Genomic DNA, 15,471 nt, shown 5'->3' with positions numbered 1-15,471 from the left:
ACACCCACACATTTTCCCTCTCCTCTGACCAACCCTCCAACAAGGTCACACCTTTACCCTCCACCCTGCCGCATTCTGTGAGCACATCACGCTCATATTTCACTCACCCGATCCTTCTTGGGGACTTGACAGTTCTGTGTTCAATGAGCTTCCGAGCTGACAGACAGTCGCCTCACTTGTGCCGGTTCCAGGGTCCTGATCTGTGTCTCTGACGTCACTGTCTCTGGGCTGACAGGCCGTCGCCTCACTTGTGCCGGTTCCAGGGTCTTGCTCAGTGTGTCTGACGTCACTGTCTCTGGGCTGACAGATAGTTGCCTCCCTTGTGCCGGTTCCAGGGTCCTGATCAGTGTCTCTGACGTCACTGTCTCTGGGCTGACAGACAGTCACCTCACTTGTGCCGGTTCCAGGGTCTGGATCGGTGTCTCTGACGTCACTGTCTCTGGGCTGACAGGTAGTCGCCTCACTTGTGCCGGTTCCAGGGTCCTGATTGGTGTCTCTGACGCCACTCTCTCTGGGCTGAATTTGCTCCTCCTCCTCTGCGGCCAGACCGCATTCCATTGGGACATCGCTCTCAATCTGACCCTGCTTTGGTACCTTGCTTCCCGTGTTCAGATCATCTTCCCTCGATGATCTGCCTGGTAAAATCCTCTTCAGTCTTTTCGCTGCTCGTTTCAATTTCCCACCTGAAATTGGTGATGAATTGCAGGTTATACAAGTGTGATTTAGATCTGAGCAAAACTGATTCAGATTGCAAAGGAGCCGAGACTCTGGCTGACCAGATTTGGAGTGGAACTGAGCTGGTTAATGTGAACCGAACATCCTGTCAGGTGACCATCCCGATAAGCCGGTGACCGGACACATTTACTCCCAGTAAAATAGCACAATCGGCACAGTAATACTAATCACAGCAGTTGAACGCCCGGATGACCACGGGATCATAATGCACCCGTGTCCGGTGATACTGGGAAATATCACTGTGATCATCTTCCACAAGCTAAAATCTCCCTCGGTCACTAACTGTGCAGGAGTCTGTGTCACGCAAAGACCAGCAACGGGATTACACATGGTCCAGTCTGCTGGATCACACATTCTCCACTTGCTTTGTCACACGAGGGGCTGGAGACTGGACAAGGGGACTGGAGTTGCTTTCTCCAGTCCCTTTGGTCACAGACTGACCATTCCCTTGAGACGCACGTCCTCCGGTCCCCTGGGTCGCAGGCTGATCATTTCCTTGCGATCTATGCTGTCCTCTCCCCTGGTTCCCATCTTGTTCCCCACCCGCAGATCATCATGTAACAACTATGCATGTCATTGGCAAAGTCTTGGTTCTAGAGCTTTGTGTGTAGTTGCAGTTGCTAATCTATAGGATGGAGGTGATGAAGCTGGAAAGTGTGAAGTGAAGAATGAACACTACGGTACTGGGCTAGGGTGTTGTTTTTAGTGTTATATGGTTGGGCTGGGACAGCTTGCCCAGGAGCTCAGGAGCTTGAAGGGTGATCTTACACACACACACACACACACACACACACACACACACACACACACGCGCGCACACACACACACACACACACACACACACACACACATACACACACACACACGCGCACACACACACACACACACACACACACACACACATACAGACACACACACACACACACACACACACACACACACACACACACACACACACACACACACACACACACATACAGTAATCAGGGGTGCAGATAGGGTAGATGGTCACAGTCTTTTTGCCCGGGTAAGGGAGTCTGAGACTCGAGGACAGAGATTTAAAAGGGACCAAAGGGGCATTTTTCCACGTGGTGGCTGATGGGTATAAAGTACATGCATCCGGAGGAGGCCGCAAACACAAATAAAATTACAAAATTGAGAGCATCTGGGCAGGAAAAAGGGGAGAGAAAGTTTACGAGGGAAGTTTGGGAAAACTGCAGGAAAGTGGGGCATTTAGATCAGCATGAATTATATGGGCCGAAGGACCCGTTTCCAGGCTGGAGCATTGTTTTTATTCCAACTGGAATCTCAGATTTGAGCACAATCACAATGTCTACAGGTGACATAGACATTTGGTCATTGGTTATGCCGGGTTTTCCAGCCAAGATCCTGGGAATTTAAATTCAGGTAGAACGTCATATCAGGAGGGAAATATTTAGAAACTCAGGTTCACCATTTCTCCACAGCCCAGACATTCATTGGGGTGTTAAAACTGCGAAGCAGTTCACAAATGTATCTACAATGAGCTGCCTTCTGATCCTCAGCCATTCCCAGCACCGGCAATGATCTCCGCTCCGCTACAGAAAACAGATTTCGGTGACACCCCTCCTCCTTTGCGTAGCAGGCAAGAAAAACCAGGGTGAGTTGGTAGCTTTCCCTCCAAAACCTGAAATGCTGTGTTATCATAGAATCTCGGTAATCCCTGAAATGCTCCTATCATCTGCTTTTGAATTTTATAAGTGAAAGTTGAAGATGTCTTACACGTCAGGGCCTGTCTGGAGGTGAAACGGACCCTGACCCTGAACATTCACATAAACCACAAGATCACTGTCACATTCCTGTCTGTGTTTCACTCACGACCACCTGATTCAGGAATCCCTGCTCCCTTCACTCAGCTGAAGGTTTGTGCGGTGAGCGGAGTGATTCGATCATTACTGGTGTCAGGTCCCTGCGCTGGAACTGTTAGGTTGATCAGTTACTCAAGGCCGCTTTACCAGTGGGATAAATGACACTGCTGGATGAAACTCTTCTATGCACTGTTAACACCTCTGTCAGTTCTTTCATCTGAACTATTCTGTACAAACGCGATAAAAGTTTAATTCAAAGACCCCTGTGATCATACCTTTGTCCATTCTGATTCTGACTGACGATTGTTGATTGTCGTCGTCTTGTTCACACTTCGGTCGCTCTGCAGGACAGCTCCACCTGGTGGTGAGGCTCTAAATTTCACAACAAGCAGACAGTGAGTCAGAGAGTACGACTGCTTTGCAAATATGACAGTATTTCCATCCCCTGTAGCATTTGGCATGGGGACCAAACATTCCCTGTTAGTAACCACTTCCACACCATATCTGTCCACTGATACCTGGCGCATCTACTGACAGAGTCACAGAGCAAGAAAATGCAAATTCAGAGCGTTCAGCCCAACGACACAATGCCAACCACAGTGCCCACTGAGATGGTCAGAATTTCCTGTGATAGGGCCATCTCCCTTCTGGCCTCTTCACTCCATCTACACACCCCAACTGCTTTTTGATTTATGGAACTGCACCTGCCTCATCCACTTCCTCTGGCTGTTTCCTCCACATGATCCCCAACATCTGCATGAATCCGCTGCTGATCAGATTGGGTTTGCAATCTCTTTACCAGACCCTGTCCATTTAGATCCCCTAGATGCTACGATAATCTTCTCTGTGAACAACAAATACTAACGTTGTGCATTCTGCGAACTTACCAGTCAAGTAATCCTTGTGCAACCGCATCCAAATCATTGCTATAAAATAACGAATATCAAAGGTCCCAACTTGTAGCCCCACGGCACACTGCTATTTACACGCCTCCATTGCGAGGAGAAATCTTCAACCAGCACTCTTTGCTTGCTACCTTGAAGCTAATTTTGAATACATCCAATTTGCTCTCTCCGGACAGCGTGGAACCTGATCATCGAGACCAAGCTGCCATGTGGCACCTTGTCAAATGCTTTGCTGAAGGCCCTTGCACAACATCCATGGGAGCATAACTTTGAATTTCCACCTCTGCTTAATGTCACGTTCACAGGTTCTGACAATGTAATTAGCAGAAAAGTACTTGATGAGGCCAAGGTCTGTCAAGCTAAATTATGGGTTGCCATGTGCTAGTTTGGACTGAATAAAATGCAGTGTTGGGATATTTTCCTTTATAAATGGTCTGTTCTCTGCAGAAGCCGACGCGACGAGGGTAAGTATATCACTGCAGATTGCAACAGCCAATGGGATCAAGGGCATGTTGCTGCAGTTCATGGTAATTCCACATTTCTACAAGCACTACAACATGACACACTTATTAATTTTTCTTGTGTTGTTCATTACTATTTCCTGGATACCAGAGAGGCTCCCGGTGAAACTGTTTTGTCCACTCTATTGACTTATAACATCTCCTCTATAACAGGAAGCACGATAATGTACCATATTCAATCGTGATTAATATGCATAGAATGTAATGTGGGTCGGTCTCCAATGTTCCATCTAATGACTATGTTTGCAGCTGCGTGGATCAGCCATTGCTCTGAGATGGAACTTTTCACACGGACTGAGAAAAGCACAACACCATAGATGCGTCCTCTTTTGTAAAATGCATCCATGAATATTTTAGGATTAAGACAGACAAGAGAAAAAAAACATGCTATTGATTTTAATTACTAATTAAAGGATAGGATAAAAATGTAGTACAACAAAGAAAAACTCAGGTTTCATAAACGTTTATACGACAGTGTTTAATTCCATCTGCGCTGCAACAAAGGCTCCGTTCGTGGGAGCATTGTGGTTACGCAGACGCGCAGTTTAGAGGGAACAGTGACGGGTCTCTCTCTCCAGATATTCCCCACCTTATAACACTGCCTTGCCAGCGACAACCTGTTGTTACAAACATGCAGATCATCAACAATCAGGCCCAGATCTCATCCGTGTGCATATTCGAGATGGGTGAGGGTTTGCTTAAATGGGAAATGTTTTAAATGGCCTCTTTGTTAGGTACAACTCTATTCCAGCTCATTAATACGAATCTGTTAATCATCTGCTTGCAACTCAAAGCACAAGCACATGCAGATATGGTCAACGGGTTCAGTTGTTATTCAGGCCAAACATCTGAATAGGAAATAAATGTGAGGTAAGTGACGTTGACCGTGGAATGATCGTTGGTGCCAGACCGGGTGGTATGAGGGTTACGGAAACTGATCAGCAGCTTGGATTCTCAAGTATAAATCTCTCGGTTTACTGAGAATGGTCCGGAATCAAACCAAAGGAAAATCCAGTGAACAGCGGTTCTAAAGGCCCCGTTAATGAGAGAACTCAGTGAGATTGGGCAGACTGATTAAATCCGACAGGAAAGCGGCAAGAACTCAAATAACCACGCACTCCAACAGCGGAGAGCAAGAGAGCGTCACTGAGCACCGAACATAGAGACCCAACACTGTCTCCTCCCGTACTTCAAAATACCCTATACTCCGTGCAGATGGACTTTAAACACCCTCCACATGTCAGATGTGGACTTGCCAGTGTTACGAAGGATGAACAGCTCTGATGGGCAGAAGGGTGCAGAGTTGCCCATCTCCCCCCCCCCGCCTTTTGGAGAATCACAAACCGTTACTGTTGCTATGCTGTTAATGAGAGAGAGAGATGTAAGAGAAAACATGCTGGAATTGGAACATCTGCTACAGATAAGAGACAGAGATAAAGCAGGGGAGTGAGACTTGTTGATCCACCATATTCTGACTTCTGAAAGTCGTATGGCTTCTGAGAGGGTTGTTCACCTTGTACCATTCTGTTCATTAAAATTCCTCAGTGGACAGCTGGAGTGGGCTGGTTTGATGGACACAGTCATTCAAAATTGATGTACAACTGAAACCCCCTGAGAAGGGATAAAAGTGAGGTCTGGGGAGACTCCCTTCAGACACACCAGGAACACACTATTGAGTACTGCTTGAATGTTGGAACCCACGTGAAGGTTTGGGGCATCGGAGACCGAACAAATGATCGGTCAGTTTAACTCACAGTGTTATAGCAGGGCCGGTGGGGGCTTGTGTGTGTGCCCACTTATGACAGAGTGACGAGTCCACCGCAGAGAAATCGGCTATGTCCGTTATCTGATCTGTTTGCGTGAGTAACCAGACGGGAACCAGCAGAGATGGGAATAGACAAATTTATAAAGAACCCGACTTTGGGGGCATTGGAGAATGCCAGGAAGGTGGATTTGGTGAGTGTTGCAAGACGATTAAGTCTCTCGGCGGTGAAATCGTCGATGAGAAAGTGGGAGATACAGAGAGCCATAGCCCAGCATAATATATCCAAGGCTGTGTTCGCGCTTGATACATTGAACCTGTTTCCTAAGAAGAAACCAGTCGATCGGGCGGCTCAGTTAGAGATAGAAAAAATAAGGTTGGAGATGGAGAAGAGGAAAATGGAGTATGAGATCCTGCTAAAGGAGTTGGAGGCGAAAAGGGAGAAAGGAAGAGCTGAGTTGGTTGAGAAGGAGAAGCAGAGGCAGAATGAACTTCAGATGAGGCAGCTGGAAGGAGGAAAGAGGAATCTGAAAGGAGGATGGAGGAGGAAGAGAAACAACGGCAGTTCGAGAGGGAGAGATGGCAACATATGGGTAGCGGGGCAGATCGAGCGGATAAGTTTAATGTAAGTAGGGAGTTTAGTTTAGTACCTCCGTTCGAGAGACGGACGTTGATAGTTACTTCTTGCATTTTGAAAAGGTGGCCGTGAATCAGAAGTGGCCCAGAGATCAGTGGGTGGCGTTGTTACAAAGTGTATTAAAAGGAAAGACTCAACAGGCATATGTGGCATTGTCCATGGAAGAGTCTGAGGATTATGAGGAAGTAAAGCAGGCTATCCTTCGGGACTATGAGTTTGTACCTGAAGCGTATAGACAAAAGTTCAGTGATTTAAAGAAACAGTGGAATCAGACGTATACAGAGTTTGCCTATGAGAAGGGTGTGCTCTTGGATCGTTGGTGCGCTGCAGAAAGGGTGGAGGAGGATTTCTATCGTTTAAGAGAGTTAATTCTGATTGAAGAATTTAAAGGTTGTGCTTCGGATAATATCCGGATGTATCTGAACGAGAAGTCAAATAAGTCTATAACGGAATTTGCCAGGTTAGCAGATGAATATGCCCTAAACCACAAGACAAAGTTTCCCCCAAATAAGAGTTACCAGAAAGGCAGTAGAGACGGTAGAGAAAGTCCACGGGCTAAGGTAGAGAATAAGCAGGGAGCTAGTGGTAAAGGTAAGGAGGAGGACAAGCAAGCTGGCAGGAAGGTTCCTGGCTTGACCTGTTATAATTGTGGAAAGGTTGGTCATATTGCATCTAAGTGCTTTGCTCCGAAGAAGGAGACGGGAAAAGGGAAAACAGCAATCCCTACAGGATGCATTGAGTCGGTCAGCAGATCAACGAGGAAGGCAAAGGTAGATAAGAGTCCGAAAGGGCCGTCAGAAATTTATTTCGGAAGGGACGGTGTCTGTGAAAGAAGGAGAAACCCCAGTTCCAGTGAGGATCTGGAGGGATACTGGGGCTGACCAGTCATTGATCCTAAGTAAGGTGCTGGATTTCGGTCCAGAAACTGGAGAGGTGGTATTAAGAGGCATAGGAAAAGGGACAGAAGCTGTACCTTTGCACAGGATCATTTTACAATGTGACCTGGTATCTGGACCAGTCGAAGTAGGGGTGCGTTGAGAATTACCGAGAGACGGCGTGGACGTCCTTCTTGTAATGATTTAACAGGTGGTGACGTGTGTTCAGCAGTGAAGCTGACAAGCAAGCCTGTGAGTGCTGAGGACCCGGCCCTAAATTCTCAGATCTCTCCCGCATGCGCAATCACTCGCAGCATGTCGAGAAAGGCGGCTGAGAAAGAAGACAGTTTAAATGAGTCCACTGTTTATTTTGCTGAGACGTTTTTACCGACCCTGTATCTAGATGGGTTAGGGGATGTTAAAGCGGGGAATAGGGAGGTGAAAGAAGGTAAAGGAGAGGAGGTAGATTTAACCTTTGCCAAGAGGGAATTTATAGAGGCACAGAGTAAGGATGAGAAACAGTTGAGGCAGTTAGAAGGTCCAGGGTTGGACACCGATGATCTGTCTGGCTTGGCAGAACTGTTTGAAGAAGTTGAAAAATTTAAATGTGTTCCCGATAATGATATAAGGGCAGTCCTAGATGAAAAGGATGCCATTACCTTGAAGGAGTCTGCTGGGTTAGCAGATGGAGTTGTTTTAACCCGCAGGGTTGAGTTTACTCCGGATGGGAATTGCCCAGAAAGTAACTGGGAGGATCAGGGGAACTTAGAATTTGAAAAGGGGACTGGTATTGGAAGCCTAGATGTCCCGTTTGCTTGTGTTCAGGTTGTTGAAGTACCTGTGGAGTCACAGGATACTGAACCTAGTGTTGAAGCTCAGAAAAAGTCTGAGGTATCTGATTCAGTTGAAAAGGAATGCAGTCCTTCTGGGTCAGATGGACTAGGTTTAGTGAAGAAAGGGTTAAACTTGGTACCAGTGGAAAGTGAGAATTCTCTGTTGTTTGTATTAGAAGATGTGTTAAAAGTTAGTGAGGAGATGAAAGCTGGTGATGTGAATATTGTTGAAGGAGAAGGGAAAGGTGTTGTTCCTAAATTGAATAAAGAAAATTTAATGTCTGGATTGGTTTGAGAAGCAGTAACCAGGCTGAAGGAAAAATCGCTTGTTAACAAGGTGCCTGTGAATCTATTACAGTTTGTTTTGGAATTTGAAGGTGAACAACTGCCTGATGTTATTCAAGGAGGTGATTTGGAGAGACTGAACCAAAAGTGTTGGTTGGACAAAGGGGGATCGCTTGCAGATGTTAAAATGAAAACTAATAGAATGAAGGTCCTGAAGATAGAATTAATGATTTGCTCAGAAATAAAGAAGTGTGTGGAAGTTCAGAGAATGGGCTAAGTTTGGAAAACATTGGTGATAAGATAAATCCTATGAAAGGAGTATGTGAAGGCCTATTCCACACTGGTGAGCAAGCTAACCATGTGAGAGTTCAGTGGAAAAGGGGCAAAGGTTGACCATGTCTCTGGACCTGATGAAATTTCAGTGGCAATGATACAAGCCCCGGAAGATCTGGGCATGGATATTCATTTTGAAGAGTTTAATGGCATATATGAGTCTGGATAATTGCCCGACGATCTCTTGAAATCAGTATTTACAATTCTGCCTAAAATTCCTGGAACTATTGACTGCGAAAATTATAGAACAATCAGTCTTATGAGTCACATAATAAAGATTTTGTTGATAATTGTTCTGAGTCGAATTAAAAACAAGTTAAGGCCAGAAACTTCTGAACTGCAATATGGGCTGATGGAGGATAGAGGAACAAGGAACACAATTTTCATACTACAAATGCTTTCAGAAAGGGCAATTGAGTGTCAAATTGATGTCTTTTCATTTTTTATTGATTTCACTAAAGGATTCGGCAAAGTGTAACATGAAAAACTTTTTCAAATTCTCATTTAACTAAACATTGACGGAAGGGACCAGTAACTTATTCAAAATTTATATTGGAATCAAACAGTGGCTGTAAAAATTGATGATAATATAAGCAGTTAGACTAAAATTCAAAGGGGAGTTAGAGATGCGTTGCCTCACCGGAATTATTTAATATTTATACTGAAAAGATTCTCAGAGAAATAGAAGACATAGATGGGATAAAAATTGGAGGTGTTTGCATCAACAATATAAGATATGCAGACGATATCCCCCTAATAGCAAGTGCTGCAGAAGGCTTACAAATCCTCCCAGACAAATTAGTACAAACAAGTGCAGATTTTGGTCTAACCATCAACGGTAAAATAAAACACATATATGGAAATATAAAAAGGGCAGGATACTCCCAACTGCCAATTGTCCATCGGTAACCAAGCGATTGAACAAAAGATCGGCTTTAATTACCTTGGTAGCTTTATATCACAAGATGCTAGAAGTAAAGTAGAAATAAAAAGAAGAATTGCCATTGCCAAAACCAACGTCCAAAAATGAATAAAATCACAAAATGCTGGCAGAACTCAGCAGGCCAGACAGCATCTATGGGTGGAGGTAGTGATGACGTTTCGGGCCGAAACCCTTCATCATTCTACCTCCTCCCATAGATGCTGTCTGGTCTGCTGAGTTCTGCCAGCATTTTGTGTTTTTATTTATTTCCAGCATCTGCAGATTCACTCGTGTTTCCAAAAAAATGAAACCCATTTTTACCAACAGACACATTTCTATGAAAACAAGGCTTAGGCTACTAAAGTGTTACATCTGGTCAATCTTTCTGTATGTTTCCGAAACATGGACTGTAACACCTGAACTCCAAAAAAACTTAGAAGCAACAGAAATGTGTTTTTATTTAGAAGAATGCTGAAAATATCATACAGAGATAGGGTAACTAATGAGGCGGTACTCCAACGTGCACATGCAAAAAGATCTTTAATGAGAACATTAAATGAGAGGAGACTGAAATTCCTGGACCATGTCATCAGAAAGGGCGAAATAGAATGCCTTACATTGCAAGGCCCTATGCCTGGGAAACGCGGAAGAGGAAGACAAAGAAGAAAATATATGGACACTGTGAAAGAACTAACAGATCTAAGTGTGCAAGATATCATTGACGCTGTGAGGAGTCATCGGATGTGGAGACCCATGATCGCCCAAGCGTGTAACGCGCAAGACACATGCAGAAGAATTATCAATGTCAGCCTCATATGTCCAGACACTTCTGTGATTAACGTCACTTTATGGACAGACAATCAATCGTTTTAAACTATCATACTTGATGTATTGTGTTTTGTTTATTATTGTGGTCTCTATCATTATTTATTTTCTGTCTTGCTTTGGATCCAGAGTATGAATTATTTTGTTCTCTTTTACTCTTCATTACTAGAATGACATCAATCATTTTTGAATCTTGAATCCTGGGGAAAATGCTACGACCAACCTCATTATTTATATTCCATCTTGATTTCATGAACTCCTACAATGTCACCCTCATTCTCATCTGAACTAAAGATCCAGCTCAGCCAAATGCTTCCTGTGACTCGGCCCTGTAGTCCAGGCAACATCTTCAGCAATCTCTTCTGCACCCTCTCCAGCTTGATAATATATTTACTACAGTAGGGTGAACACAACGGTACATAATACTCTGTGTAGCCATGTACACTCATATACAAATCAATGGCATGAATAGTAAATTACAGAGATCTCAGCACTGACACTTCCATCCCACTCGTCACAGACCTCCATTCGTTAGAACCATCTACATTCATCCCCCTCTCCTTCTTGTTCTCTTGCCCGGTGTGAATCCACCTCGCCAGCCCCCTGTGAATCCCACGTGACCGAAACTCCCCGATCAGCTGCCATGCAGGATCTTGTTACAGACTTTACCAAAGTTCAGATGAACAACATCACTGCCCAACTTCACCTAACGCCCTAGTTCATTCTTAAATAATCTCCAAAATACTTGACAGATATGATATCCTATTGGACAGTGTTGACGGTGATTTCCCCATAACCAATGCCCAACCGCCCGGGATTTCAGCTTCACTGCAGACTGAGAAAATTCCGATCCCAGCTGCAGAATTACCAGCCTGGACTGTAGCCCGTTTTCTGGCAATTTCATATCATCAGATTCATCAGCCCAATATTATCACCCATACAAAGACGCCTTGGTGCCGGCAATTTGCCGTGGAGTTCCTGCCATTTCCGATTCACAAACTAAGGTGGAATTGGAACCTAATGACCCTCTGCCGGGGCCGGTGCTCAGGCTGGTTCCCCGGTCTGTATAGAGGACGCGGATACACTTCAGCCTGACCCCAGCAGCTAAACAGAGCACATTTGATCTCTATGTCATCGCTGCGTGGGATCTTGCCCAGCAGAGCGGGCTGCCATGTTTCCTGCAGTGTAGCAGGAAAAAAATGTAAAATTATTAAGTAGAAAATGCTGGGAGCTCAGTACATCAGACTACGTCTCTGAAAGGACAAATGGTGGAAGACCCAGTTCCAGAACTGAGACTGTCCAAGATGCTGCCGATCTGCTGAGCGTCTCCAGTATTTTCCCTTCCTTACTTTAAATTTCCTGCAACTGTAGTATTTTCTCCCTCTTCATTTTAATGCACAGATAGTAACTGATTGCCACCCTGAACTGTAAATGCCACCCCACCCCAAACAATTTGTTAGTTCTGAGTTCATTCTGACGCTGGTGTAACACATCCCACACAGTCAATGCTCACAGCATCCTTTCCTCCCACTATCACTCTGTTACATTTGCTCCCGAGGCCACTGTCTCTACGCTGAGAGGCGGTGACCACAGAGCGATAAAAAGTGCAACACTTGCTGCAGCTCTGACGGGTCGTTACCCTGGAAACAGAGGAAGTGGCTCAACTAAAATAACCGAAAAAGGAAATAACAAACTCAACATCAGATGCTATGAGTTCCATTATGACAAAGATTAACACTGCAGCCATTTTGTAAAGGTGAATCTAAAATTGAAATGGTTGCTTTTACCCTGCCACGTGTTGTGTCCAACTAAACCTCTGGTATTCCGAGCGAACAATAACTAACTAAATAAATAAATAAATAAATAAACAAACAGACAGGCACACAAATAAATAACTAAATAATTAGAAAGGGGCAATACTAAACTTCACAATGAAGACAAAGATTAGAAGAGAGATTGCTGAAATATAACATTGCAGCATTGGGATACAGGCTGGACAAACATTGAGCAAGCAGGTTGATATATATATCATTGAGCTGGTGGCATACAGGCAGGACAGAGATTGAACTAGAAGGTTGATATATATTATTGAGGTGGTGGGATACATGCTAGACAGAAGTTGAACAAGTAGGTTGATATATATCATTGTGCTTGTGGCATACAGGCTGGACAAACATTGAGGAAGGCGGTTGATATATATCATTGAGGTAGTGGGATACAGACTGGACAGAGGTTGAACAAAATGGTTGATATATATCATTGAGGTAGTGGGATACAGGTTGGACAGAGGTTGAACAAGATGGTTGATACATATTGAGGTAGTGGGATACAGGCTGGACAGACGTTGAACAAGATGGTTGATATATATTATTGAGGTGGTGGGATACAGGCTGGACAGAGATTGAACAAGATGTTGATATATATCATTGAGGTGGTGGGATACAGACTGGACAGAGGTTGAACAAGATGCTTGATATATATCATTGTGGTGGTGTGATACAGGCTGGACAGATTTTGAACAAGATGGTTGATATATATCATTGAGGTAGTGGGATACAGACTGGACAGAGGTTGAACAAGATGGTTGATATATATTATTGAGGTGGAGGGATACATGCTAGATAGAGGTTGAACAAGTAGGTTGATATATATCATTGTGCTGGTGGCATACAGACTGGACAGAGGTTGAATAAGATGGTTGATATATATCATTGAGGTCGTGGGATACAGGCTGGACAGAGGTTGAACAAGACGGTTGATATATATCATTGAGGTAGTGGGATACAGGCTGGACATAGGTTGAACAAGAAGGTTGATATATATCTGGATCTTACTGTCCTGTCTGAACGGGGAAAGATGAAACTTCTCATACACGTGGAGCAGTGTCCCGAGGGTGCGATGGCTTAATTTAACCCTCTGTCTGCAAGAACACACCGGGTCGAACGGCCGCTTCCAGTGTGCTGGAAATATGTAAAACAATTATCGTCTCCAAGCGTCGATCCAGTTGAAGTTTGGATCCGATAGCGGGCCGGGTGATGGAGGTAAAGTTCACCAGGTACATCTTAATGGATGGGTTCAGTCTTGGCATCACCACCTCATCCCGGACCTGGGACCAGAACACCAGGGGCTGAGCGGCGGCTCACCTCAGGCGGTTCGGTGTGAAGGTCCCATAACCCGGACCGACAACGACAGGTTGTATCCAGGAAGCGGGACGAGGCCGCCAGTTCGAGGAAGTGAACGGGACTCTCTGCCCAACATGAGGTTCCCCGCCCCCGGGATCGACTTCAGTACTCACCGATGGGAAATTGTCGGTTGCGTTCAACCCCAGTGACCGGCCTCAAAACTGACCGATGAGAACTTCATCAATTTGTCCGGAGAGCAGCGAGATCCGTCCACCGGCTCCCCACAGACGATCAGCTTCAACAGAGAACGGAAAGAAAACCCCCGCCCATCCGGAGACTGTGAGAGCGGGGGCGGGGCCTCGGAAGCGAAAACCTGAGATGCTGCAGATCTGCGTTTGAAATGGGAGCGAGAAACCGGTGACTCTGCTCCTCGCCCCTCACACACTGTCCGACCTACCTGCCGCATTCCCCACATTATTCCATATTTACACCAGCTACGTTTTTTGTGTTTTCCTCTGGATCTTTCCCGTCCCCATGGCACCATCTTCCGGTTCTCAGAGTTAAGGGTTCGATTCCCATCCCGGTACGACATACAATTCCCACCCGGAAAGGAATTGTGCAGGTTTCATTGAAATCACTTCTATGTATATAAACAGTTTTTTTTTCTATTCACATTCCTCCGGAGCCTCACTGGACAGGAACACTGAAACATCAAGTGAAAAACAGCAGGAGGAGGCCATTCAGCCCCTCTAACCATCAACAAGATGGCGGCTGCTCTCCCATCTCAGCCACATGTTTCTGTCCGATCCATATTTCCTCCATCCCTTCCGTCTCCACACATCTGCCGGCCTTTTTTTTGTGAAAACGATCACTAAGGTGTTGCTCCTCCACCCTGAGGGCGGTCTGATCGAAACGTCGGATTGGGAATCAGAATTAAAACGTTTGGCCACTGCAAAGTCCCCCTTGTGGCAGATGATACAGAGATTGTAAAAAAATAACGGTCTCCCAGTTTATGGCGGGTCTCACCAGTGTGAAGGAGGCCGCATCGAGAGCACGGGACACAATAGATGACCCCAGCAATAGATTCGCAGATGAAGCGTTGCCTCATCCGGAAGGACTGCTTTGTGTCTCTGAATGGAGGTGAGGGAGGAGGGGTACGGCAGGTGTAGCACTTAGGCTTATGCAGGGATAAGTATCTGGAAGAAGATTAGTGAGGAGGGATGAATGAACAAGGGAATTGTGGAGAGAGTGATCCCTGTTGAACCCTGTTTGTGACTTCCTAAACTGATTTGCATGGATGCAATCCCTACATTCATTAGTTATCTCTTTACTGCGATAGAAACGTTATATATTCCATACAGTGAATGCTCAAGGCATCCGGGCACCCACACCGGCTCCTGAGGTCACTGAGGGGCGGTGACCAGAGAGCGATAAATATGTTCAACACTCTGGAGCTCTGCTGGGCTTTTGGAGGTGATGGAGGAACGGGCTCAGCAGAGCTAACTGAAAATAGGAAGTAAGGAATTCAACTTCACATGCCCTGTTTCATGAATTTATGAACATTTGGAGAGGCATAACATGATCAGGAATAGTCAGCTTGGCTTTGTCAAGGGCAGCTCGTGCCTTACCGGCCTGATTGAATTTTCTGAGGATGTGACTAAACACATATATGGAGGTAGAGCAGTTGATGTCGTGAATATGGATTTCAGCAAGGCACTTGATAAGGTACCCCATGCAAGGCTTATTAAGAAAGTAAGGAGGCATGGGATCCAAGCGGACTTTGCTTTGTGGATTCAGAAACGGCTTTGCCCACAGAACGCAAAATTGTTTGTAGATGGGTCATATTCTGCCTGGACGTCGCTGACTAGT

General features: G+C 45.2%; 1 protein-coding gene and 1 long non-coding RNA gene across 6 annotated transcripts in view; one reads left to right on the top strand and one right to left on the bottom strand.

Annotated features, from left to right (window-relative positions):
* The window catches only part of LOC132389445 (uncharacterized), an 82,354-nt gene extending 76,718 nt beyond the window's left edge, over positions 1–5,636 (top strand). Inside the window, exon 5 of the long non-coding RNA XR_009510526.1 lies at positions 4,258–5,636. This is a non-coding gene — a long non-coding RNA (uncharacterized LOC132389445). The remainder of the gene's footprint in view (positions 1–4,257) is intronic.
* The window catches only part of LOC132389444 (NACHT, LRR and PYD domains-containing protein 12-like), a 110,897-nt gene that overhangs the window by 74,444 nt on the left and 20,982 nt on the right, over positions 1–15,471 (bottom strand). Inside the window, exons 1-3 of one of the 5 annotated variants that reach the window (XM_059961970.1) lie at positions 13,776–13,896; positions 2,858–2,954; positions 108–683 (exon numbers count right to left, since the gene is read on the bottom strand). In XM_059961970.1, coding sequence (XP_059817953.1) covers positions 108–683; positions 2,858–2,867 — 586 coding nt within the window. In that variant the 5' untranslated portion in view covers positions 2,868–2,954; positions 13,776–13,896. Of the gene's footprint in view, positions 1–107; positions 684–2,857; positions 2,955–13,775; positions 13,897–15,471 lie in introns of those variants that run through there. The other 4 variants (XM_059961968.1, XM_059961966.1, XM_059961967.1 and 1 more) reach the window with 4 other exon arrangements.

The sequence above is a fragment of the Hypanus sabinus genome, unplaced genomic scaffold (genome assembly GCF_030144855.1).
Source record: "Hypanus sabinus isolate sHypSab1 unplaced genomic scaffold, sHypSab1.hap1 scaffold_572, whole genome shotgun sequence".
NCBI classification, from domain to species: Eukaryota; Metazoa; Chordata; class Chondrichthyes; order Myliobatiformes; family Dasyatidae; genus Hypanus; species Hypanus sabinus.
This window is presented reverse-complemented; position numbering and strand designations above follow the sequence as displayed.